Consider the following 26,514-nt stretch of genomic DNA (forward strand, 5'->3'; position numbering starts at 1 on the left):
AAAAAGATATGTTGTGACGTCACTGGTATTTGTCACATGACTGTCAGAGACAAAAAACAGGATGAATTTGCTCAGTGGATGCGATAAATGGTTGGAGTATAATTTCTCATTATGTGAAACAAGGTGTAGTGGAAAATAATTTCACTTAACTCTTGTTCATCCAGGTTTCACGTTTTTTCACCGTTTGTTTGCTCGGCGGCGTATGTTGCTCCTGTTAAAGAGGAACAACGACAATAGTCTTCGCGCTAAAAGGTACGCGGATGTTATTCACTCGTCGTATATTTTCCAATATTAGTTAAAATATTCGGCGTGCTAATACAACTGTACCAACAACCACACGTAACGCTCTTGAGTTGTGATGTGTTTGCTGATGTTGACGTTCACATCATAACGATGTCATATTGTGCCTCGTTGACGGAAAGTTACGCAATTGATTCGTACCTAAATAGTGTGCGAAACATCTATTCCAATAGCTCGTTGTGACGACCCTGACAGGGAAACGCTGAAAAGTCGTGTCTTCTTGGCGAAACAATCCACAGTTGAACAATTTAAAATTGTCTTGAGGATATCTGAAAATGTTCAATAATGAAACAAAATGGGCAGGTTCAGGTTCGCACAGAGGTGGCACAGTGGAATAAGACGACGATAAGACGAGATAACCTTGAATTGTCTCACATTCGAGAAATTCCCATTTCACAGCAGCATAGTCATGAAAGGAAGAGAATAAATTAAAGAACAGAAAGTAGGAAAAACAAAATCGAGGAGCTTTCTGTCAACGCTGCCATTCTCGCGCCGCCATCTTGAAGTCAAAACAAAAAAAAAAACACAAAAGACAACTATAAGATATATAACTATATATTTTTTTACTATACAGTATATATAGACAATAATGTACAATGTGGTGTGCGCTCACAGTTTATGTTCAAGTGTTTATAGAATTGGTGTCTTGTCTTGGTCACTTTTGGCTTATTTCCACATTTGCAAAAGCGCACATTGTAGGGCAATCAAAAATTACATTGTCCTTGGTTTGAATATCAGCAGCACCCTGTGCCTGACTGCCACCATTTCAGTCACCTCGTTTTGCTTGATGCGAGCTGGAATAGACTCCATTTACATGTGATCCAAGGAAGACAAGCAGTCCCAAAATGGATGCATTTATTTATTGATTCATTGTATCTAAAAATCTAGGGCGGCCGATGATGGGTTCCGCAGTAGAGAGAACAGATGAACATGTGCGTGACTATCTGCTCTACCGCGGCTTCACCAACACTCTGAAAAACTTGGACAGTGAAATAAAAGCTGACAAGGAGAAAGGGTTCAGGGTATGATTTTGTCTTCGTAACACAACTCTGCATGTGCATATTTGCCTTTGACGAGTATTTGCGGCACTCGAGGAGAGTGACACTTTGGGCTGAGCTTCTAAGTGTCGAAAATTGGTTTGTTTCAGGTGGACAAGATCATTGATCAGCTGCTGCAGTTTATCCACGGCTTCGACCTGTCTGGCCTGAAGGACTACTGGCTCTACTTGGACCGCCGCCTTTTCTGCAGACTGGAGGATGTTTACCGATCTACTGTCAACAAACTCAGAGCGAGCCTGTACAGATACTACGTGATCAACACCATCCAGGTAAGGCAAATGCCGTATTCCGAAATCTCGGAATAACGGATTCTCTCATCATCTTTTTAACGGTCCAGAGAGGAAACTTGGAGAAGACTCAGGAGTTCTTCCAGAAGCAGGCTATCGAGCTGCAGGGTCAAGCAGAGTGGCGAGACTGGTTCATCTTGCCGTTTATTCCTGCGCCTGAACATAGTCCGGCTTTTGCTCCATATTTCTCTCGCCAGTGGTCAGACACCTTCCTGGTTTCCCTGCACAACTTCCTTTCTGTGCTCTTCCAGTGTATGCATATCCTTTCGTCGAATGCGGAAATTTTAGAGGAAACAAATTGCTGCCAGCGGCATTTTGTGTTCATTCTATGTAAAATAAAATGCAGGCACTTTTTTTACTCCTTAATCGGGGTTCACCCCAACCAGTCTTGCTGAGTTTCGATGCTGAAGTCCAGAAGATGACAAGCCTCGCTGAAGAGAATGAGCAGCTTCGTCAGCTGGTGAGTGTGTCGCCATGAATTGGATTGGATTGGTATTAGCCTTTATTCGTCTCGCAGCGGGGAAATTGACATTTCACAGCAGCGAAATGATGAAAGAAAGATGGAAAGAAAGGAGTAGAAAAGGAAAACTACAGGAGCTGTTGTAATGGCAGTTACTCTCGCAGCGTCATTTGATGTCAAAACAACAACACAATCTAAATAACAAATGATGGGATACAACGCAAAAGACACAGTCATTCAATTGTTGTAGGAAGCAGTTCTAAAGAGGAGAGGATCAAAGCCTCCTTTTCACCAGTGGATCTGTGGCGTAACACGTGCGCACCGCGGCGCTGCCGTGTATGCCTTTGAAGTGTGACTTTCAACCCTTTGATGTCTTTAATGTCTTTCACGTGCGTCCCAGCCTGATACATTCCCATGCATATATAAGTAGCCTTCGCGGGACAGAGATGGGCAGAATCACTCTGACTCAGACGCACACGCGCACAAACTCGCAGAGACCCGCACAGCGTCGGATGGAGTTCGCAGCATGACTTGCTCGACTCCACGCCATGATCAAGCTCTGGGATACATCTGCGTGTCACTTGCCTGGGAGATCTGACAACTACCAACTTACAAATTAAAGAGAAACATCAAACTCTTTAGATCTGAGACGTCATGGTGGATGGTGCATGTAGAGCTAAAAGCTAATTGTTGAAATCAAACACAAAGCTGTAGCGTGCATTGATGAAAAGAGACTGGCTTTCATCTCCTGTCCCACTAGGGAGGACAACCGACGTCACTTTTTTGTTTCTTAACTGACATCAGAAAAACGTTTTATAGCATCTAAAATACCCAAAACACACAGTATGATATTTTTATTCAAACGCAAAACACCAATAAAAATGACTTAAAGTGTCCAAAATCTGCAAAAAATTGAGCTGCGAATTGGGCATTTTCAGATAGTCCCGCCCCCAGTTCGTGACGTCACGCCAAGACGTCTTGCATTGCTGGAGAATCAAAACAATGGCTTCAGATTCGGAGAATATGCTTTCTTGTTACACCTCCAGTTATGAATATGATTCAAATAGTTCGGAAGAGGAAAGCATACACGTTTGCAATTGATTAAATAATTTATTTCGTGCCATTTTGAGGCAACATTGGGGGGAAATGTCTCACCCAAAAAAAGAGGCACAAAATGGCGACCTCCTGTGGCCATCTCCGTTTCCACAGGCTGATAAATTCCTTATATGGAGCTTGGACGCCCTTTTCTGGCGGCTTTTGGGTGCAACATGAGGTTGTCAGACCAAACAAGTACAACAAAATACATTCGACGTGATGGAAGGACTGCTACAATGTGTCTTTTTTTAGGTCAGGGGCATTCCTTTAGTGACGTCACGTACGGACTCGTCACCAACTCAAAAACAAGACTTCTCGAATATTCAGCGCGAATCTTAAAACGTAAAATATAGCTATATGCGGTGGAATCTTATTAAAATACGCTCAGTAGAAGTCATTTGAATCCATTTTACAAATTATGGACACAACTTGTCCAGAGTCTGTTGTCCTTTAAATCCACTTCAATTCCAAGCAGCGTCCTAGACTTTGTTGTCATTGAGGGCTCTTCAAGCCATGCCTCCATCCAGCCACAGACTTTCCAACAGCACCGACCTTTTCACCCCAGAGCTGTCCATCGATGACAGTCAAATGGCACCGATATTCGTCGAAAATCAAAAACAGTGCTGGCGTATTCATGCTGCCGGAAAGGTGCAACCGCTCAGCAAGGATGGATCCGTCCCTTTTTTCGGTCAAATATTATCCAACCATCCATCCATCTTTGAATCCACTTCTTCTCAGGGTTGCGGACATATTGGAGTCTGTCCCAGCGGCAAGGGACACCCTGAACAGGTTTCCAGCCAATCACAAGGCTAGCGACCCCCCCCCCCCCGTAAAAATTAATTTTATTCTTATTTTTTGTAGTATTTTGAAAGTCGGAGACGTTTTGTTCAGACACCTTTTTTCTTGGGAAATGCATGTTTCTTTTTCAAATGTGATCTCGTACTTGTGACGTCATCCATGTTTGAAAAAATCTTGTTATTTTGTCCCACCTCATCTCGTCTAGGTCTTTGCTTTGCAAACCGAAAGTCGAGACCAGAAGGTCGGAGATGAGGCGGTCCATCACAAATTGCCATTGTACGTGCAGAACATGGACCGGCTGGGAGATACAGAGCTGTGAGCCACTCGCTGCGTCACTTTGTCTTTTCTTGTATGTGTGTGACTCCATAACCGGCGGCCATTTTGTTTTTGTTTTGAAAAATTAACCTTCTCGGCATGTTGCCTAAAATGTTTTCACTTTGAACAAACACAAAAGGACAGCTAATGAGCACGCATTTAGGTTTTTCAAATGTTTGGTAAATATTCTGAATCGTTTTTTAAATTGAATGAAAGTACTCCAAGGGAGAAAATGGGGTCCGTTTTTAACACAAATGCTAATCGTCTTACTTACTTCGGAGTCATGTCGTTATTTTTTTGACATGTTATTGAATGTATTTATTTGAAGTGATTGATTTGTGAGTACACCGCTGCCGAAGTTTTAAGTTGTCAGCGGTCCCAAATCTGCATATGCACTTTTCATCCCCAAAAGCACGAGTTTGTCTTTTTTGTCTGATCGTTTTTACTTCATAAATAATTCTAAAATGTTTTAATCCACTAAGTTCTTGACAAAGTTCCATGACCAATCCAAATCACATGCTTGTTTACACTTTGCTGTGATGTGATTGATATTACAAAATAAACTATTCATTTTATGAATTATTGTTTTTTTTGGGGGGGTGGGGGAGTAAGTACATTTGTTCAGATAATAGCGCCATTATGATCATTAATGTGACTGATAGATTTCAGTTGTTAATATTTAAAAAAAGTTAATGATCGTAACATTTCTCAAATGAAAACTGTTGACAATGAAATAATAAAATATACAGGAACTGCCGTAAAGGCAGCCACTCTCGCAGCGCCATCTTGAAGTTAAAACAACAACAAAAAACAAAATAAAAAAAATCATGTGACAATACAAAAGACAGTCATTCAATCTTCAACACTTTCCGCACCTTCTCTGTTGTAAGAAGCAGAAAGAGGAGAGGATCAAAGCGTCCTTTTCTCGACTAGATCAAAGATGTCAAATGTGCACGTTTGCTACACGCTAAATGTTGAAAGTAAACACGGAAGCTGTAGCATCCTTTGGCGAAAATAGACTGTCTAACATCTCCCGTCCCACGTAAATCCGCTTCAATCCAAGCCGCGACAGTTCCACACATTATTTGTCATTCGAGTCACAGTGCCCCATGGTGAGAAAAGAAGCTCATTATCGGTGGCAGTCAGGATTAGCGGTTTCTGAAAATAAAACTTTTTCAAACCGTGGTCAATCTGCTGTTGGGATAAAGGTCAAAGTTTAAGAAATGAACGTGGACCGACACAAGCTAACTTAAGGGAAATCGTTTCACAGCTTTTTGTGACAAATACCAGGACGTGGAGTCATTAGCAGCACGTTAGCTGTATTGCTAACATGCTCGAGTTTATACTATTTTTTTGAACGATGAAATGTATCGTTATTGGAGACATATTGACGACATTTGGAGGTCGGTGCTCGTTTAGTTGAGGCCAAACTTGCGTTTGTGGTCGTTTTTTTTTATTCTGTGTGACCGCTTGAAAAATTGTGTTATACAGTATATTGAAATGATCAATTAGTAAAGTAATATTACACCAAGTAAATAAAGTTCAACAACATGGCCGTCTCCAAAATGGCTGCCCTTAGAAGTCTTCATCCTTTGGATTTCTGTATTTTATTTTATTTCCTTCTCCACCCAAAATGGTGACCTATTTTTCTGCTCCCAGCGACTTAGTGTCAAGCCAGCGGGCTGTCAGTGTTGTCACCACACCATCCAGGAACTTCTTCTCGACATTCCTACCGCAAGGTCGGCGCACGCCCGGAGGGAAAACACAGCAGGGAACTTTGGTATCTTCACCGAGCCAGGCAGCCGTCGGACGCAAGGACCAACCAACAAGTCAGGTGACAAGATAAAATACTTTGTTTGACGGAAAAGGTGGTGGGCAGGATGCGGAGGGTCCAATAGGATTTTCTGCGCCCATGTTTTGATTCTTGCACTGTGCAAGTCCTCGAGAGTGGGAATGATTATTTTCTGCCGTCCTAACTGTCCGCTGAAGTCCATTTTTTTGGCGGGCCCGAACCAAACCGTGATGGAAGAACGCAGGATTGATCCGATGACCGCCGTTTAGAAATGTCGTAGCACTTCCTGTGTCAGGCCATTTCAGTCTTCGGATGTCATCATGTCATCCTAAGATTGACTTTTGCAATGTGCCGCTTTGTTTTTCAGGCTTGCAAGACCAAAGATGCGGTCCAGGTAAAAGAAGCGAAAGCAGCCTCCGGTCAAGCGTCCACTGGCGAAATTTCTCAATCCCAACATGCGCACCAGCCGACGCATTTACGGCACAAGAAAATTCAAGCTCATGAGAAGGAGCGCAAGGAGCTTTTCTCCAAAGCATTGCCGCAGGTACCTTAACGGCGACGATGGGTTCTGTATGTTCCCCTTTAAATATCTCTTTTCAGTTCCAAGAGAAAAAGGGGGAGGCAGGAGAGGTGGAGTCTCCAAATGACACCTTGGTGGAAGCTCCCGATTCTTCCCCTTCATTCGGCAGGAGCGCAGAAGAAGACGGCGCTCTCGCCACAGAGCAGCCGTTCATAAAACTCAGCCAGGAGGAATATGGAGAACATCATTCCTCCATCATGCACTGCAGGTAAACATTCGGTAAAATGTTTCCCTCCAGAAAAAAAATGTGCACGTGATGACCTACGACCTCATTTTCCACCCGACTTTCACAACCTTCAAAAACTCTCATTTTGTTTAGGGTTGATTGTTCTGGTCGCAGAGTCGCCAGTTTAGATGTGGATGGTGTCATTAAGGTAAATCTGGCTCTTCTTCGGGAAATATAAAAAATAATGCACTCATTCACTGCCAGATGCTGTGCAAAAATGTGTCCACTCCAATGCCAGGGTTTTTTTTCATTTTCACTCAAATTGGGAGGACCCACAGAATATGAAGTTTTAGGACTACATAAACATTCAATCCAGCGTAAGAAACCTTCGACTCTCTTCTTTCATCAGAAAAAAATGTTAATTCCTAAATGATATGGGTCTGGTTATATGAGCTTGAAATGAGGGTGTCTGTACAAAATACAATGCAATACATACATATTGTTTTTTTTAAACAGCTGAAGCTGTAACAAAGCGCTAACATGATAACATGGACAAAAGGTAAATGCTGCCCCCTCATGGAAGGGAAAAACACTGCCAGAGTTCTGACCATCGCTTTATCGGGACCCAAACATAAAAAAAAAAAATCCGAACAAATGGCAGTGAATTGAGTTAAAAATGGTCTCATGCCGTTGAACTCATGGGGGTTCTTTCTGTGTCACCCATCAGGTGTGGTCCTTTAATCCAATCATGCAGACCAAAGCGACCATCATGTCCAAGTCTCCTCTACTGTCCCTCGAGTGGGCCACCAAGCCCGACCGATTGGTAGGAAAAGACCATTTGCACATCATCCGAGTAGCAACATTTCAAAATGTGGAAATCACTCTCCCTTCATGCATCAGAATTGTCATGTGACGTCATTCCGTGAAATTGATAGTCAAACCCTTGGTTTTCGAACAGAAAAATCATTTTTTATGCCTTGGTTTACAACCAATAATGGGTTCTCGACCAAACTGAGCGCACATGAACGCATCACTCGACTCCCCTCAGCGTCCTTCTACTTCACTTCCTCGTGTCACGTCTCTTTGTGACCAACGCATTTGTGTTGTTGAATAAAGTTTTTATGAAAAAACAGACGTGGGAGGCTGAGATGTCTGCAAATTGGATGTTATTCCATTGTGAGTCGATGTGTTGTTCATTATCGATTAACACAAAAAGCGGACATTTTTTATCATGTGGAATGTTTCGGTTTTCGAACAGGTTTCTGGAACAGATTATGATCGAAAATCGAACTTCGACTGTATTTGTGTGTGCGTGTTGAGTTGTTACTAGGCAGTGGCGTCGGCACAGTCCGTCTGTATGACACGGAAGCCAAGAAGAATCTGTATGAGATGAACATTGATGAAACGCACCCACGGTAAGCCCCTCCCCCCTTTTTTGATCACTCGAGGACGCATTCTGATGACATCACACACACACATCTTTTTTTTTTTAGCATCTTATCATTGGCCTGCAGTCCCAGCGGTTCGTCCTTTGTCTGTTCAGCAGCGGCCGTCCACAGAAGTGGACTGGCTGAGCCCGCTCATCGTGTCTCCACGCAGGTTTCCGGGCAGCTGCTGCTTTGGGATACCAAAACAGTGAAACAGCAGGTACGGCTTCAAATCAATCGTTGGAGCAGTCAAAACCGTTTTGGGCCATTTTGTGTCCCATTCGACTGAGCGTTTGCACAGTTCTTCGTGTTCACGCCGCATACAAAATGTACATCCATTTTTGTCGTTTTTTTTTTTACTTCAAGATGGCGCCGTGAGAGTGGCTGTCTTCACAGCAGCTCCTATATTTTGTTTTTCTACTTTTTCCTGTCCTCTTCCTTTCATCACTTTGCTGCTGTCAAATGTAAATTTCTCTACTGCGAGACTAACAAAGGCTAAAACAATCCAATCCGGCCATCCAGTCATCCATTTGTCCTCAAGAGTGATTAGATTAGATTAGATTAGATTCGCCTTTATGGGTCTCATAGTGGAGAAATTTACATTTCACAGCAGCAAAAACAAAATACCGGAGCTGCTGTAAAGGCAGCCATTCTCACAGCTCCATTTTGAAGTCAAAGACAAACAAAACAAAACAAAACAAAAGGTGACTTGTGTCTTTTTTTAGCTGCAATTCTCTTTGGAACCTGAACCAGTCGCCATTAACTGCACAGCCTTCAATCACAATGGAAATTTGTTGGTCACCGGCGCCGCAGACGGAGTCATCCGTCTCTTCGGTTCGTATTTAAAAAAAATACATGAATAAATACAGTGATACCTCGGTTTACGAATGCTTTAGCTAACGAAGTTTTCACTTTATGAACGTTAAATTCGCGAGAATATAATCTTGGCAGACAAACTATTTTTCGGGAAACACATGGAGCGTCACAATTAGTGATGTGTCGTTCGCGAACGAGCCGGTTCTTGGAGCTCCTAACAAGGAGTTAGAAATGGCAGCCAACTATTTTTTTGTTCTCTATTCCCGGTCTTCGGTTAAAGCCGCACATGATTGGTCAAGAGCCGTGGTAAAGGAGGTAGGGGACACAGCAGGACACACGCAGCAGTGAGCGGGGGGAGGGGTGACAGAAACAGAAATACACACACGAAAGGGAGACGACAGAGCTCGAAACAAAAAAAAAACAAAATTGAAACAAAAAACAAAAGTGAAATGGTGAGAAAATGGATAGAAAACACAGTGAATTTTTGACTCGTTTAAACTTCATTGATAGTTAAAAGGCAGAGTGTAGACTGCAAGGTCAAAATATCCCATCAATCAGGCTCTACAAATAACCCGCACAAGCCACCTGTACAATTTGAAGAGAAAAGACAAGCAAGGGAACCAGCTATTAATGAAGTTACTAGTGTGACTGCCTGCATCTGTTGCAATATCACAACTTCCAAGATGTACAACCCAGAGCTCCTTCAGACACTGTATGCAAAAAGCTATCCATTCCATAAAGCCATCAACGACCATCACAAAGCTAAATAAAACGACTTTATTATATAGTACTGTTTTTTCTTTAATTACAATACCACAGCACATTTATTATACATAAAATAGGGTATATTGTGTGTAGTGTTAAGGCTTATTTAGTCTAAAATTATGTTTTATGGGGACCTGGGAATGGATTATTCTCATTTTAATGGTTTCCTATGGGAAATTAATGTTTGGAATACACACTTTTTGCCTTGCACACACTTTCTGGGAACCAATTAAGTTCGTAAGCCAAGGTATCACTGTACACGTTTTGTTGTTGATTTGCACTGCAAAATACTTTAGCTATTCAATCAATTCCCTGCAGACATGCAGCAGTATGAAAGCGCCATGAGCTGGAAGGCGCACGACGGAGAGGTTTACAGCGTGGAATTCAGCTACGACGAAAACACCGTCTTTAGCGTGGGAGAAGATGGCAAGGTGCGCCGTGCTGTGCTCAACATCTGCTTTCACAATGACTTTGAAATGATCTCAAGATGCGGCCAATGTTGTTTCTTCAGTTCATCCAGTGGAACATCCACCGGTGTGGCGTCAAGCAGTCAGAACAAATTTTACCTCAAGATGCCACGGGGCCCTTTGTCCTCTCCGGATACAGCGGCTATAAACAGGTACTTTGCATATTCGCCGCCGTGCAAAATATTGTGGGTTTTTCGTCATACGCACCAGGGGCTTTTCCATCTTAAATTCTCAATTCCAGTTTGTCCCTGTGGGGAACACAAATAAATATCCATATTTTATTTTTTTTAGGTCCAGGTTCCCCGAGGTCGCCTCTTCACTTTTGATTCAGAAGGACAACACGTGCTAACCTGCTCAAGCTCCGGGGGGACCATTTACAAAGTAAAGACATCTACTTTCATGCAATAGCAATATTTTACAGTTGTGAAATTATTCAAGTATCTCCTGGTTCTTTTTCATGCACCCCCACCCCCACCTCCTCGTCCAGCTGACGAATGGAGATCCTGCGCTGCAGAGCTTGCTATCGCTAGGTGGGCACAAAGCCCCGGTGGTGACCGTCGACTGGTGGTCGGCGTTGGACTGTGGTACCTGCCTGACCGCCTCGATGGATGGAAAGATCAAACTAAGCACACTCCTAGCGCAGAAGTCCTGACCCCAAACTTGAGTATTAAGAATATTAAAGACCTGGTGGAGATTCGAGAAGACCACACTTGTCCGAGTGGATTTTTCAGTTGAACGCAGAAACACACAACTTCCCACAAAGTAAGCGAAATTGGACTCGGTGATGAAATTCTAGGATGAACCTTTGGATGAATCTCATTTTGGATTTTCTAAATGTTTAGCACATTGGCTGTTCTGTAATAGGGAGCAGTCCGGCAAAGTTCCAGGAGAACACGCTCAAATGCTTAAAATATTTATTTTATTTATTTAATTGATCTGTAAACATTAAAGGATTAAAGGACAACCGACATCACTTTTTTGTTTCTTAACTGACATCAGAAAAACGTTTTATAGCATCTAAAATACCCAAAACATGCAGTATGATATTTTTATTCAAGTGCAAAACACCAATAAAAATGACAATGTCCAAAATCTGCAAAAAAATTGAGCTGCGAATTGGGCATTTTCAGAAAGTCCCGCCCCCAGTTCGTGACGTCACGCCATGACATCTTGCATTTCTGGAGAATCAAAACAATGGCTTCAGATTCGGAGAAGATGCTTTCTCTAGTTCTGAAGAGGAAAGCATACATGTTTGCAATCGATTAAAGAATTTATTCCATGCCATTTTGAGGCAACATTGGGGAGAAATGGGTCACCAGAAGAGGCACAAAATGGCGACCTCCTGTGGCCACCTCCGTTTCCACAGGCTGATAAATTCCTTATATGGAGCTTGGACACCGTCTTCTGGCGGCTTTTGGGTGCAACACAAGGTTTTCACACCAAACAATACAGCAAAATACATTAATGTGATGGAAGGACTGCTACAATGTCTTTTTTTCGGTGTGGGGCGTTCCTTTCGTGACGTCACGTACGGATGCTTCACCAACTCAAAAACAAGACATCCTGAATATTCAGCGCGAGTCTTAAAACGTAAAATATAGCTAGATGCGGTGGAATCTTTTTAAAATTCGCTCAGTAGAAGTCATTTGAAGTCGGTTATCCTTTAAAGGACAACCGACACCCCCGGACAAGTTGCGTCCATAATTTGTGAAATCACTTCAAATGACTTCTACTGACTGCATTTTACAAAGATTCCACCGTTTTGGGTACTTTGTTTCACCTGAAAATACAGTTAAGATCGCGAAATTAGAAGGAAAACTACATAAATAACGCCATGGTGAATTGTGTGGCAGCCATTGCATAAAGAAGGTGTACGTTTATACAAATTCCCAGCGGACAGACCTGCCATTTCCTACGGACCAGAGCAGTATAGCGCCAGCCGATGAACTCCCTGGAATGCGCGAATCCACGCTTGGATAACACTGTCATCCCTCAGCCTGACAATGGGTAGAAAGTTGCTTCCAGTGGTGAAAGAGAGCAATCGTCATAATATTGGAGCAAACCTATCGGACATTCATCTGCTGGAACGAGGAGCAAACCGGAGTTAGCGATGGATAAACGCTGTCATTCATACGTAAGTTCGTAACTCTTCATCTTGAAAGTTTAAATATTGATATTGCTTATTCGCGGAGCTTCACATATGCTTCATATGTTGTGTCCTTCACCAGTTTTGTCGCTTTGCTCAGACAGCTCAAATTGATACGGAAGGACTTCTGTAATCGATCGCAAACACTTATGCTTTCCTCTTCAGAACTATTTGAATCATATTCATAACTGGATGAGTAACAAGAAAGGATCTATTTCCAAATCTGAACTCTTTGAAACCATTGTTTTGATTCTGGAGCAAGGCAGTTTGAGAAGGACTATCCTGACGAGACGTCACAAACTGGGGGCGGGACTTTCTGAATCTCTCCAGTTTTGAGCTCATTAGTGGCAGTTTTGGGCAACTTTAAGTCATTTTTATTGGTGTTTCGCGTTTGACTAAAAATATCCGCCTGCGTGTTTTGGGTATTTTAGATGCTATAAAACGTTTTTCTGATGTCAGTTAGGAAACAAAAGAATGGTGTTGGTTGTTCTTTAAGGGTGGATTTCATGTTCATCCTGTAGTGGTATATTACACTCCTGATTTTGAAATACGTACATGTATTAAATTTGTTTTTTCACATACAGTAATCCAATTGGCGGCTCCTTGTTGCGATGTGACGTTCTTCCGCTTGGGGCGATGTAACCCCCGTCTCTATTTGGCAACGAAGAAGAAGTGGATGACAACCATAACAATTTTCCCCACATACAGGAATCCAATTGGCGGCTCCGTGCTGCGATGTGAAACTGCTGTCGCTTGGGGCGCTGTAACGCCCGTCACTACTCGGCAGCGAAGAAGACGTGTGATGACAACAATAACAGTGCTAGCAGCAAGGGAATGTGACGCGCTCTCACTTAATCCAGCTGTAACTCACACCGATTGACAGCTGCTCTTTGCGAGCAACGCGATCCAAATTATTGTGCAGCTCGAAGAATTCTGATGCGGCGTGTCTTTCTCGGCACTGCTCTACGCTTCTATATCGATGCGCGGGTGGTAGGTTAGCCTGTTCCAACTCTTTCGTACTCGTCTTTTTTTGTTTCATGTCCCTGGTTTCCGTTCCCGTGAGCAAAAATGGAGAGCCTGTACAAGCGCAAAATGTTCGCTTCGATGCGCAAAACCAAGACGGGCCTGTCCAAGAAGAGGCAGATCGGTTTGCCCGCCTCTATCCTAGACGACAGCGACGAGGGCTCCTTCTCCTCGTCCTCGTCGTCCGGGTCCCAGTCGGACTTCCATAGCTCCCCGGAGGAGGACAGCGACCAGGAGGAGTGGCAAAGGAGCGACTCCGGAGCCACGTCCAGCGACGACAGTCGCTCCGTGACCCGCAGAAAGCGCTCTTTTCTGGGAGGCGACGAAACCTCCTCGTCTTCAAGCACCGCCAAGGAGCGGGACGATGACGATGAAGACGACGACGATGATGATGACGATGACGATGGTGGGGGTAAGAAGGAGCCGACGAGTCATTTGAAGAGACTGGTGCAATCCAGGAAGAGGTGCAGGGTACAGCGACAGGATGATTCGGATTCGGACCGTGCAGACGAGAAGCGGAGAGAAGAGGAGGAGAAGGCGAAGAGGAGACAGAGACACAACAAGCTGCTGGCTCTGTCGCGCAGAATGAAGGCTCGCGTTCCCAACCGGATGAGGAGGAGCCGCATCAAACAGGTATGACACCTGTGGAACGCATACCTGTCAACTCATACGCTTTCCCCGTATTTTATACGTTTTATTATCATTTCAAATAATCGACGACGTATTACAACTTTTATACAGGGGAAAAAAATACAATTGTGAAATGATCTACAAAGACCATGATGGCTCAAATCCAGTTCCATCCTGTCATTTAACGTGATTTTACAAATTATCAGAATCAGAATCAGAATCATCTTTATTGCCAAGTATGTAGGACACACAAGGAATTTGTTTCCGGTAGAACACGCTGCACTAGTATCGTTGTCAAATAAACTGCTAAGTGGCACTATATGGACGCAACTTGTCCGGGGTGTCGGTTGTCCTTTAAAGGAGACAACCGACGTAGCGTATTTTACAAAGATTCCACCGCATATAGCTATATTTTCCGTTTTAAGACTCGCACTGAATATTCAGGAAGTCTTGTTTTTGAGTTGGTGACGAGTCTGTACGTGACGTCACTAAAGGAACGCCACACACCGAAAAAAAGACATTGTAGCAGTCCTTCCATCACGTCAATGTATTTTGCTGTATTGTTTGGTCTGAAAACCTTGTGTTGCACCCAAAACCCACCAGAAGAAGGTGTCCAAGCTCCATATAGGGAATTTTTTATCATTTCAAATAATGTACGCCGTACTACAACTTTTACACGGGAAAAAAAATGTGCACAGATCTTCCAAAGACCATTTTGACTCTGATCCAGTTGGTCCCAACTGCTGGTAGGCAACGACAACGCTGTAGCTGATCGCTACTATTGTGTCGTTCCAACAAATTGTATATTTTTTTTTTTTCGCGATAAAATTTGCCGTCTTGTCACAAGACCAGCCATTCAAGCAAACCCCTAATAAACTACAAGGATGTTGTCCTCTTATGGCGTTTCGTATTACAAATGACATAAACAAACCTGATCTTTTTTTTCCAGAAAGAGGAAGAATCAAAAGAAGTGGTCGATGGCGCCGATGGGGATAAAGATGGAGGAAATAATGGAGAGGCCGAGGCTTCGGGTGGCGATGGAGAAGAGAAAGGAGTAGAAGAGGAGCAAAAGGAGGAGAAAGAGGAGCCAAAGGAGGAGAAAGAGAAAGAGGCTGCGAAGGAATAGCTTGACCCGTGCAGCAAACCGTATCAGATGTGGATTTTCAATCTTATTTTCAATTTTCAAGTGGAACTCCGTACGGTCTTTTGTTTTTTTGCTGCAGCACTTGTCAACAGGAACAGAAATGATCTGCCGCTTTTGAGACCGTCGTTGATTATAATCGTTGGAAAGGCGCACAGAGATTTGGGAGATCCGCGAGATCTGCCAGAGCGCTCATCCTGCAATAGCAGTGGATCCTGAAATGGGGCTGCAAGAGCATGGCTCTGTGTGTGTGTGAATGAGCGGCGTACCTGACACTTTTTGTCCATTATTTGGACATATTCCTTGGCCTGCAATGTATTTTTTTTCACAGGCATATTCATCATGAATTTACATTTGGCTCTGTAGCTTTTTTTTTCTTGGCAGAGTCCTTCACGAGGCAGCATCCCCTTTGTAACATTTTATCGATTTCAATCAATCTGAATCAACTCTGTCTTTTTAATGTTTTTGACAGTAATTGTTATTTGACCAAAAAATGCTTTGGTTTGTGAGGCCTGCAGATTGTGTCTAATCACACAAAAAATCATTCAGAAAAGTTGTCTGGTTACATTTTTTAAAATGTTCTTTGGCTCTTGGAATTTTTGTTTGAAACAGAGCGGTTACTGGATAAATTTTGATTCCGTATTGCAATTATTCTCCCCACCTCAACACCATTTGTGCTCATTTATTTGTATGCCTAAAGCAAACAACCAATACCTTATAGGAAATGTTTTTTTTACATTACAGGTTGAGGTTGCTTTACTTTATTTTGCCCACTGTGTATTGCAGTCAAGTTTTGATTCATCTGCACAATTTCGAATATATAACAATGTGAGATAAACTGGACTAAATGTTCTTGTTCCATCAAGCAGCATCAATGTTTATCAGTCCTCGATTTTTTCGGCCCTGGAGTGTTTTACTCATTGTCAAATCTACTATCAGTGCAGTGTATATGTTTTTCGGGTGTTTTTTGTTTTGGGTGGATTTACTTCTGGATAAAACTTTGCAAACCAACATGCTTTCTAAAAACAGCTTCATCATGAATACCATTTTTTTTTTTTTTTTTTTTGACCAAAACGGTTTGTAATGTTTTACCATCTTCTCACACACTATTATACAGTATTAAGTTGAGTACTTCAAAAGAAAAGTTGACTGTATGTTTCACATCAAGTCCACTGAATTCTGTAAAGTGTCCTTGAGAGTTTTGAAAGGCACCTATAAATAAAATGTAAATAGAAACAAAAAAAAAAAATATTTACTCACAAGGTAGTTGAAATACAGGCATGTATTTGTAAAATACAGATTCACAACATTTTACATTTTTAACAATGAAATCGAATTAACAAAAACAAAGTCTGAATTGATAATCTCTAAAATTTACACACAGAAAAGTAATATCTTGTGACTGTAACGTGTCCTTGAGAATTTTTAAAGGCCTTTATAAATTAAAGGTATTGTTAGACGAGATACGGTTCAGGAATATACCGGTCTGCTTCAAAGTTTCGAGACAATTCATTGGCTGTCAGAAAATCACGTGTTAGCCAATCGACTCCCGTAATCTGTTCACGTGAAAGATACGTAATCACGCGCTGGCCTCCATCATTGTTAAGGGCACTGAAGCTCACGGGGGTCTAAACGCTGCTATTGCTGTCGCGCGTGTTGGTGAATCGTGGACACGCAGTCCGTGTGTCACGGTGAGTTGCCGAGAAAGCAGCTATGGTCCAGACCTGCTCGGCTTACGGCTGCAAAAACCGTTATAACAAAGATAAAGACATCTCCTTCCACAAGTGAGTTCACTTGAAATGTGCGTTGGTCATTAGCATTAGCTAATACATGACATGATGGGGCAAAGCCTTGGTTGTGAACTCAATACTGGACGTCATGACTTGCGGTATTTCCTCACAATACACAATATTACTTATAATTTTTAACGTCACGAACGATTTTTTTCACTCAGATAAGCAAATGTCGTTCTCGTAACGTTATCTGTCTTTCGTTGTTCGACTTGACACATCCACTGAATCACGGTTATTCTTATCGAATGTAATACAATTTAGCAACTTCCGTTCGAAAAATAAAAACAACAATACGTCATTGTCTTAGTGGTAAATAGCTGGAAAAGATAGAATAAAGATAGATATGAACACGGTTACATTTTTAGCAAAACATTTTTTTGTAAAGAAAACAAAAACTGTCCAAAATGGTGTTGTATCTCCTTCAACTGTGTTAATGTGATTGTATGACCAGGTTTCCCCTGGCCCGCCCGGATATCTGCGGTAAATGGGTGGCAGCAATGAGGAGGAACAATTTCAAGCCCACCAAGTACAGCAATATCTGTTCGCAACACTTCACTAAAGAGTGCTTCAAGAGAGAGTGCAACAACCGGGTGCTGAAGGAGAATGCAGTGCCTTCGCTTTTCCACTTCAACCATGACATCAAGGTAATAAAGCAGGTCAGACAAATACCAAGTGGGCTTTTATGTACTTCCGAAATCTAAAGAACGAAAAGAAATGGTGTGAAATGGGTATGTATCAATCATGTGTTTAAAAAAAATCAAGTCAGATTAAATAATTTTCAATTGGTCAAAATTTGGGTGCCGATAAAGCGCTGGCCACGGCCTGTGGCAATGTTTTTTTTTTCCTTTCCACAAGGGGGCGGCATTTCCTTTTTACCATGTTAGTGCTTTGTTATAGCATCAGCTGTTGTAAAAGCGCTATATCAACCAATATGTATTGCATTGTATTTTGCACAACCACCCTCATTTCAAGCTCATATAATAATAATAATAATACATTTCATTTCTAAGCGCCTTTCAAAACTCTCAAGGACACTTTACAGTCACAGGATATTTTTTCTGCGGTTGAGCAGCGGCAGCATATAACTCCAGACCCATCATATTTAGGAAATAACTCTCTTTTTCTGATGAAAAAAGATATTCTAAGGTTTCTTACGCTGCATTGAATGTTAATGTAGTCCTTAAACTATTGGATTGGATTGGATATGCCTTTATTAGTCTCACAGTGGAGAAATTTACATTTCACAGCAGCAAAGTGATGGAATTCAAGTGACAATGACAAAAACCCTGGCACTGGAGTGGACACATTGTCTGGGAGTGAATGAGTTAAGGTCCACAAAGCAACAAAATAATCCAGAGTTACAGAGAAATTGCAAAAAAATCAAATAAAAATACACTTTTGACCAGGAAAACAGCGGAAATGAACCCAGCCAGTGCGAAAACATTCCGGTAGTTTTCATGGGAAGCCAACGTGAAACTCCCGTTAAAAAAACAGCGACTACATCACATGACCAAAGTCAGAAAACAGGCCCGCGAGTCAACAATTACATTACGTGTGAGTCAAACGCATCAAATGGGGACTCTCTTTCTTCTATCTGACAGTCTGAATGTCTGGAGGATCCCTTCCCCTCCGACATCCACTTTCCCCTCTCCTTTCCCTTGACCTCTGACCCCGTCATGGAGGAGTTGGAGCCTGTCAGGAGTCCGCCAGATATCCCCAGCGACACGGTCATGGTCTCCTGCGATCATAATTACACGGCGGAAGACTCGGCGCGGCAGAAGAAGCGCATCCAGCAGTTGGAGGAGCAGCTGGAGCTGCTGAGGAAGAAGCTGAAAACCACGCAGCAAAAATGTCGGCGTCAGGAGAGGCAGCTGAAAAGCCTGAGGGGCTCCTGCAAGACCCGCGACGTGCCGACCGCGTTCAGCGAGGGCTACGTCATTTTACCAAAACACATCTACCACACGCTCAAAGGCATCGAGTGACAGGACGGAGGCCCGAAAATGGACTCAATTGTAACGCTGATCTGGAACAGTTGGTGGAGCTGTTGAGTAAAAGAAGTGAAGAGGCTCCCCCTGCCGTCGATGGACTGAACACCGAATGCTACGGAGTGATTGCGGATGTCGGCGCGGCAACGGCGGTTTTGCACATTCGGAAAAAACTCAGCACTGACGAATGTCATTTTTTAATTTGGGAGGGGCGTTGTTGGAAAACTGGAACGAGTCGGGCTCGCCCTACCTTGAGGCGACCTGTCGTGGCGGCGCGTTCGAACGCGTCATATTTGTGACAAGCTTCCCATTGCAAACTTGACTGCCTTCTTATGTGATGAGCTTTCAGCCCAAATTTTGTAGTGTGGATTTGGGCGCCATCTTGACTGACTGTTTTCAGCCATTTTGTATTTCTACAAAAGAAAATTGGTGACGATGGACTTGGAAGGAAAAACGTGTTTCAAAAAATAAAGTGGAAATAGAAAAAGGTTTTTTCTTGACAAAATGTCATTTGTTTCATTCAGCGGAAAACGGTGTACTTCCATACTTGATGATTTTTTTCCAAGATTACTTGTTGCAGTGTTGCAGTGCGGTATGTAATCCCCCCTCCCTCCTATACCACGGATCTTGACCAATCTCGGGAGGCTTTAACAGAAGACCGGGTGTGGGAAATTGCGAGAAAAAAAAGTTGGCTCCCATATCTGGCTCCCAGTTAGGAGCCGGTTCTGTCGTTCACTTCAAAGATCCGGATCTTAGGACCGGCTCGTTTGTGAATGACACATCAGGAGTCAAAAAGTGTCAGGAGAGCACTCGCTAACTGTGGTTACCCTCAGTGGTCTTTTAACAAATGTCAAAAGAATAGGGAATGAAACCAAAAATTCTGAAGATACAAAAAGGAGAGGAGTAGCAGTACCTTACATTGCAGGATTTTCTGAAAAACTACAGAGTCCTTTGGCAACACAAAATTCCTACTTATTTCAAACCGATAAACACGTTAAGGCAAAAATTAGTGCATCCAAAAGATAGGCTACCAAATGAAAAACAATGTAATGTAGTTTATTTAATACATTATAAAAATGAAAATTGTAAAGAGCAATACATTGGGGAGACTGAACAAATTCTCCAAAAAAAGACTATCAACATCGCAGGGATAATACTAGTGGGCCTCAATCTGCAGTACACATGAACCTAAAAGCTAGCAACCACTCATTTGATGAGGTTAAAATCTTAGCGAAAGAAAATAGATGGTTTGAAAGGGGAGTAAAAGAAGCGATTTTCATAAAACAGCAAAACCCTTCACTAAATCACCATGGTAGGGTGAGGTTCAATTTGGATTGTATCTACAACCGACTTCTTAGGCGACATAGGCTCGGTTATGCTGATGAGGTGATATCAGATCAAATGGGGCCATCAGGCCAGTCGTAGAGCCCATCCTCAGGCAGGACAATAGAAGTAATCAGTCAGGTCTTTAGAAGTAATCAGTGTAGCCGCAGGTAGTAGTCCTCTGCTCCCCCCTACCTGACAGCAGGGACCAATCATAGTAGAGTCTGGCACCGCTACGTCTGGACAGTAGGCATATCTATATAGGGCAAATACTACCAGCAAAAGATTTTAGTTCGCTGACGAAGCCTCTTGGATAAGAAGCGAAACATCCGACACCTCCAAAGAAGTACAAATGACGGCTGAAGAAACCTTCTCATCAATGTTTACTTCATTGACAAAATTGGAAATGATTCAAATATATTTTTATCTGGTGCCTGACAAATTACAAAGAGGCGTTTACGGTCTACTGTCCGTCGCGTACTTTTGAATTGATTGTTTTTATTTAAAACTGAATTGAAGGAGCGTGAATTGCTGTGACACAACTGGACAGCAGGTGGCGGTGCAGACTAGGTGAGGAAATTCTGCCCCCCTACCGCTCTTAACGACAAGAATTAAATATGAATTTTGCATAAATCGGGAACTATGGTTTTAAAACATTGTGTGGCTTTGAAAAAAATCACATCTTGTATTTGTAGTAATTTTAGAAGACGTTTATCATCTCCTCCGAGCTGCAGGTTAGATGGCAGACTCCCCCTCGCCCACCCACTGTGACCTCCCCTCGGGTGAACTGACCTTTCATGGTGGGGGAATCTGATCCAGGTGAACTGCTCTAGTCAAAACACAATGCTTCAAGTCGGAGCCATAACCCCCCTCCACCGCCCTGTAGCATCAAGGTTATCGGGTCGGAAAAACGGGGGTGGGGGGGTGTGTGTGTGTGTGTGTGTGTGTTAAATGATTACTGTTGTTGTGCGATTGTGTCGTATTCAACAATTGTGTCCTATCACAATATTTTGAACCTAAGGATTCTACATAAGTCAATATGTATTGCATTATATTGCATAGACCAATGAAATCGTTTGTACTGTGCCAATAATATCATCGCACCCCCCATCCCCCAAAAAAGCCACTTAATCATCACCGTGTAGCGCATTTGGATTTGTTGCGCATGGATCAGTAGCGCCTGCCTGAAGGGGAGTCGCTAGAAAAGGTAGTGGGAAGGGTGCAGAGGGTTCAGTCGGATTTGTCTTGATAATAATAATAATTAATAATAATAATACATTTCATTTATGAGCACCTTTCAAAACTCTCAAGGTCACTTTACAGTCACAGGATAAGTTTTTCTGTGGGTGAGCAGTGGCAGGCACACGCGCCAGCGTTCACTCAACCCGGAAGTAACTCAAATAGAATAGTAAGACAAAGACAATACTATGACAAATAGATAGAAAGCTAGCTAGCAGCTCGCTAGCCAGCCAGCCAGCCAGCCGGATAGCTATTGTGGGCAAGTCCTCGACAGTCGGTAGGGGGGGTGGCCAGGATTTTTTTCCCCCCGAATTTTGTCCATTTTTCGTGGCGGCCCCGAACCAAACTGCGATTTAAAGAAGGAAGCGACGGTGAGACATAAGGCCTCACGTCCCCTCTTTGCATCACATCTTTTCTTTCTAGTCAATCGCGCTGATGCAAATCGGATGCCGATGAATCTGTTCATCCCTCTGACCCAGATAGGAAAAAAAACGCACAGCTTCACTTTTCATTTTCTTCACTTTGGACTCAATTTTTTTTTTTTTTTTGCCTGCAGCGCCGAGCTCACGCTTGCTCGTAAGTGGAGGTTAGCAAACCACAACGTACGTATCTAAATAAAAAGGCATCCATGATCTCAAATGTGCCTGCCGGCTTTTATCAGATCCATAGCATCGTCTGATGTGGCTGCCAATAATCGGGTACTTCCATGGATACGGCAGCAAAAAAAAAATGCCTTGGGGATGAGTAAAGAAAGTGGGGAAGAAAAGAAAAAAGGGGGGCCGTGGAGCACATTTCTCGATCAAACCTCAGGCAGGGAATAAAACGAGTTCAAGGGGTGAATGAGGCACGAGAGGTTACTGCCGATGTGTTGCTGAGCTAAGGGACTTGTTTGTTGTTTTTATTTTCTTAAGACGCATATCTCACTGGTATTTTTAGAGTTGGGATCGGTCATGTTTGACTCAACATCAAATTTGGAATAAGGTATGTGCCATTTCAGGGAAAAAATGGTCTCCGTTTGATATTTTGTGTTATACTTGAACGGCTTTGTTTTTTACTCATGGAGAAACGAGTCTGCTCTATCCCAATAAAATAATACATTCCGACTTATTTCAAACCGATAAACACTTCAAGGCGAAAATTAGTGCATCCAAAAGATAGGTTGCCGAATGAAAAACAAAGTAATGTCGTTTATTCAATACATTGTAAGAATGAAAATTGTAAAGAGCAGTACATTGGGGAGACGAAACAAATTCTCAAAAAAAGACTTTATCAACATCGCAGGGATAATACCAGTGGGCCTCAATCGGAAGTACATATGCACCTAAAAGCTAGCAACCACTCATTTGACGACAATGAGGTTAAAATCTTAGCGAAAGAACATAGATGGTTTGAAAGGGGAGTAAAAGAAGCGATTTTCATAAAACAACTAAATCCTTCATTAAACCGGTCTGGTGGGGTGAGGTTCAATTTGGATCGTTCATACAATAGCCTGCTTAGGCAACATAGGATTAGTAATACTGATGAGGTGATACCGGTCGAATTGGGGCAATCAGGCCAGTCGTTAGTCAGAACGACAGGAACTATCAGTGTAGCAGCTGCAGGGAGTAGTCCTCTGCTCCCCCCAACCTGAGAGTAGGGACCTATCATAGCAGTGTCCGGCACCGCCATGTCTGGACAGTAGGGATATATATACAGTAAAGTCTCGTTATATCGATATTCAAGGGAGTCGGAAAAAATATCGATATAACCGGGACTATCGATATAGCCGACCCTGTTTGCATGTAATTTTCTCCGTGCGTGCATAGAAATAGTATCGATATAACCGGGACTATCGATATATCCGATATCGATATAACGAGACTTTACTGTATATAGGGCCTAAACTACCAGTAAGACTTTAGTTTGCTGACGAAGTTTCTTAGATGAGAAGCGAAATGTCCGACACCTTAAAAAAAAAAGAAAAAGTACAGATGACGGCTGAAGAAACCTTTTCATCGAATGACCACTGCTGTACGACGGAGAGCTTACACAAACGTATTATTCATGCGGATTAAATGGCGATTCATGTGGAAAGCGCTCATTTTCTTTCTCTGACTACTAATTTGTGCGCACTAATAACTATTTTGTGCTCGCCAAATGTGACTTTGGCGCACACGAAATTGTTAAATGCGTGCTCGCCAAGTAGCGCTGATTCATTATTGGACACGAGGGTGCGCACCTTCGATGGCTAGCTTCTCACTGACCTCAACGGTGCCTTCAAAACCCCCAAAATTTTAATGCGTCTGACTTTTTTTTCTGTAACAACGACAAATACAGTCAAACGCGTGTTTTCAAATGTCTCTGTTCTCGACCAATTTAGTTTTTGACCATAAATGTCGTTTTGTTATGCCTGGCTTTACAAGCGAAAATGGGTTCTCGACCAAACCGAGCGCACCTGAATGCACCACTCGACTCCCCTTCACTTCCTTATATTATGTACTTCTTGGTGTCACGTCTGATTGTGAGCGACGCATTATCCTTGTGTAGCGTTCATTGTGAGCAAGCGATCAATATCAATTAAAAAAAAAAACAGACATTGATAACATTGATTAAAATGGGAAACTTTTTGGTTTTTGACCAAATCAGTTTTTGAACAGCTTTCTGGAACGGATTATGGTTGAAAACCGAAGTTTGACTGTAGTTTATCAGCCATGTTCGACTAACCGTTGATGACAAATACAGCTCGGGGAGTTTTTTTCTGTCTTTGAAATGTTATCCTTTGCTTCAAGACGTTCAAGAAAAGTCCAAAAATAGTAAATAAGAACTGCGATCATGGCATTTGTATGTCTGGAATTTGTACGCTGGAGAAATCTCTCCGACCACTAAACAGCATCAAATGTGGGCTTTTGAGTTTTTTGGGTTAAGTCAGTCAACAGATTTCTGACCGTTGACATCACCCCGACGTCGACAGGGCGGAGGCCGTGTGACATCACTCCTCGGGGGTTAAAGAGCGTCACCGTAACCTTAACAACCTGGGCTCCCCACCCTTGCACATTGACACAGCTGAGGTGTGTGTTGTTGGTTTGAGTCACGTCTGCCGCTTTAATTCTTTCCTGTCCCGAAAATTTGTGAGAAAAGCAGGCAGAGTGACATTGACCTACGCTCGCCGACGATCGTTTTTAACTCATTGACTGCCAGACGATGTGCAAATAAAGAAGGTGGAGGATTTTAAGTACTTGGGCTCAACTGTCCAGAGCAATGGAGAGTGCGGAAAAGAAGTGAAGAAGTGTGTCCCGGCAGGCTGGAACGGCTGGAGAAAAATGTCAGGCGTGATGTGTGATAGAAGGGTTTGAAAGGAAACGTGTATAAAACAGTAGTGACACCAGCCATGATGTTTGGACTGGAGACAGTGCCACTGAAGAAAAGACAGGAAGCAGAGATGAAGATGTTGAGGTTTTCTTTGGGAGTGACCAGGTTGGATAGGATCAGGAATGAGTACATTAGAGGGTGAATTCTCATATTAGAGGCTTTTCTTCTCATATTAGAGGCTTTAGAGAGAACGTCAGAGAGGCCAGACTGAGATGGTTTGGACATTTCCAGAGGAGAGAGAGTGACTATATCGGGAGAAGGATGTTGAGCCCTGAACTGCCAGGCAGGAGACTGAAGAGGAGGTTTATGGATGTTGTCAAAGAGGACATGAAGGTAGCTGGAGTGAGAGAAGAGGATGCACAAAACCGGGGTAGATGGAGGACACTGAGTCGCTGTGGCGACCCCTGAAGGGAAAAGCTGAAAGGACATGAAGAAGACTGCCAGACGATGTGCAAAAATGTGTCCACTCCAGTGCCAGGGTTTTTGTCACTGTCACTTGAATTCCAGGACTCACACTGTGTGTAATGTAATGTATTAATAATAATACATTTGATTTCTAAGCACCTCTCAAAACTGTCAAGGACACTTTAAAGTCACGGGATAATAACTTTTTTTTTGTGCGCGTGATATTGACTTTGAGGACTACATAAAAATTCAATACAGCGTTAGAAACCATAATCTCTTCTTTCATCAGAAAAAAAGATTTAATTCCTAAATTATATGGGTCTGGAGTTATCTGAGCTCGAAATGGGGGCAGATGTACAAAATACAACGCAATACATCCATATTGTTTTATATTGTGCTTTAACAACAGCCGAAGCCGTAACAAAGCACTAACATGGAAAAAAGGCAAATGTTGCCCCCTTGTGGAAGATAAAAAACAGGGTCAGAGGTCTGACCAGCATTTTATCGGCACCCAAGCTAGAAAAACCAAAACAGTGATCCACGTCATATTTTCAATTCCCGAATAATTTCAGGAATGCCAGTGAATGAGTTAATATTCGGATTCATGTAAATGTGTACCTACCAAATTCATGAATAATTCATGCACTTGCGTGCGCGTGTGCGTAAGCCTCGTGGCTAATAATAATCTGAAAAGTAGAGACAGTGGAACAAATCAACGCTGAAGAGTATGTTGCCATTGCACACAAACACACGCATGTCAGTCAGTCTGTCGCTTTAGATTTGTCACGTCGTGTTGAGAGACTAAAATATAAATTTAACCCCAAAAAAATGGCTGATTTTGGCGCTAGCTAATGGATCATGCTAACGATTTAAATAATAGTAATAAGAGGAAGAATAACGTATTTTTGTCTTCTTTTTGGTCATCTCACGACAAAAACAACAAGCAGAAGCCCGACATTTGTCCTCGTTCTGTGCGGTCCGCTTCGGTTCACTTGACTTCCTTAATTTGTCTCCATCAATTTGAGCAGCCAATAGTTTTGGGGCGTTTAGCCTCCATCTTTTTGTAGGTGGGGGGGGGGTGGGGGTAAATACCATTTTCTGCTCGGATTGAATAATTAATGCCAAGCAGTCCAAGCAGACATATGATGATGACAT

The 26,514-nt window shown here is 42.6% G+C and overlaps 3 protein-coding genes across 5 annotated transcripts; all 3 read left to right on the forward strand.

Annotated features, from left to right (window-relative positions):
* Positions 1–37: 37 nt before the first annotated feature.
* On the forward strand, positions 38–11,030 carry wdr91 (WD repeat domain 91). Of its 2 annotated transcripts, XM_089020571.1 has the most exons (19): positions 38–90; positions 165–252; positions 1,189–1,322; positions 1,448–1,627; positions 1,696–1,902; positions 2,022–2,105; positions 4,204–4,313; positions 5,973–6,147; positions 6,473–6,649; positions 6,706–6,893; positions 7,005–7,059; positions 7,579–7,674; positions 8,172–8,266; positions 8,345–8,498; positions 9,004–9,112; positions 10,178–10,290; positions 10,371–10,478; positions 10,618–10,707; positions 10,814–11,030. In XM_089020571.1, the coding sequence occupies exons 3-19, from the start codon at positions 1,197–1,199 to the stop codon at positions 10,976–10,978; spliced, it is 2,232 nt and encodes a 743-aa protein (XP_088876697.1). In that variant the 5' UTR covers positions 38–90; positions 165–252; positions 1,189–1,196; the 3' UTR covers positions 10,979–11,030. The 2 variants fall into 2 exon arrangements, with proteins under 2 accessions (XP_088876697.1, XP_088876696.1); XM_089020570.1 differs by having other exon boundaries at positions 48–252.
* Positions 11,031–13,275: 2,245 nt separating this feature from the next.
* On the forward strand, positions 13,276–16,427 carry ccdc82 (coiled-coil domain containing 82). The gene is made up of 2 exons (XM_089020572.1): positions 13,276–14,128; positions 15,075–16,427. The coding sequence occupies exons 1-2, from the start codon at positions 13,541–13,543 to the stop codon at positions 15,249–15,251; spliced, it is 765 nt and encodes a 254-aa protein (XP_088876698.1). The 5' UTR covers positions 13,276–13,540; the 3' UTR covers positions 15,252–16,427.
* Positions 16,428–16,795: 368 nt separating this feature from the next.
* thap1 (THAP domain containing, apoptosis associated protein 1) lies at positions 16,796–19,533 on the forward strand. 2 transcript variants are annotated; one of them, XM_089020537.1, is made up of 3 exons: positions 16,796–17,050; positions 17,511–17,703; positions 18,661–19,533. In XM_089020537.1, the coding sequence occupies exons 1-3, from the start codon at positions 16,980–16,982 to the stop codon at positions 19,039–19,041; spliced, it is 645 nt and encodes a 214-aa protein (XP_088876663.1). In that variant the 5' UTR covers positions 16,796–16,979; the 3' UTR covers positions 19,042–19,533. The 2 variants fall into 2 exon arrangements, with proteins under 2 accessions (XP_088876663.1, XP_088876665.1); XM_089020539.1 differs by having other exon boundaries at positions 16,798–16,957.
* Positions 19,534–26,514: the final 6,981 nt, after the last annotated feature.

The sequence above is a fragment of the Hippocampus bargibanti genome, linkage group LG18 (genome assembly GCF_051943395.1).
Source record: "Hippocampus bargibanti isolate YZ-2025 linkage group LG18, ASM5194339v1, whole genome shotgun sequence".
NCBI lineage: Eukaryota > Metazoa > Chordata > Actinopteri > Syngnathiformes > Syngnathidae > Hippocampus > Hippocampus bargibanti.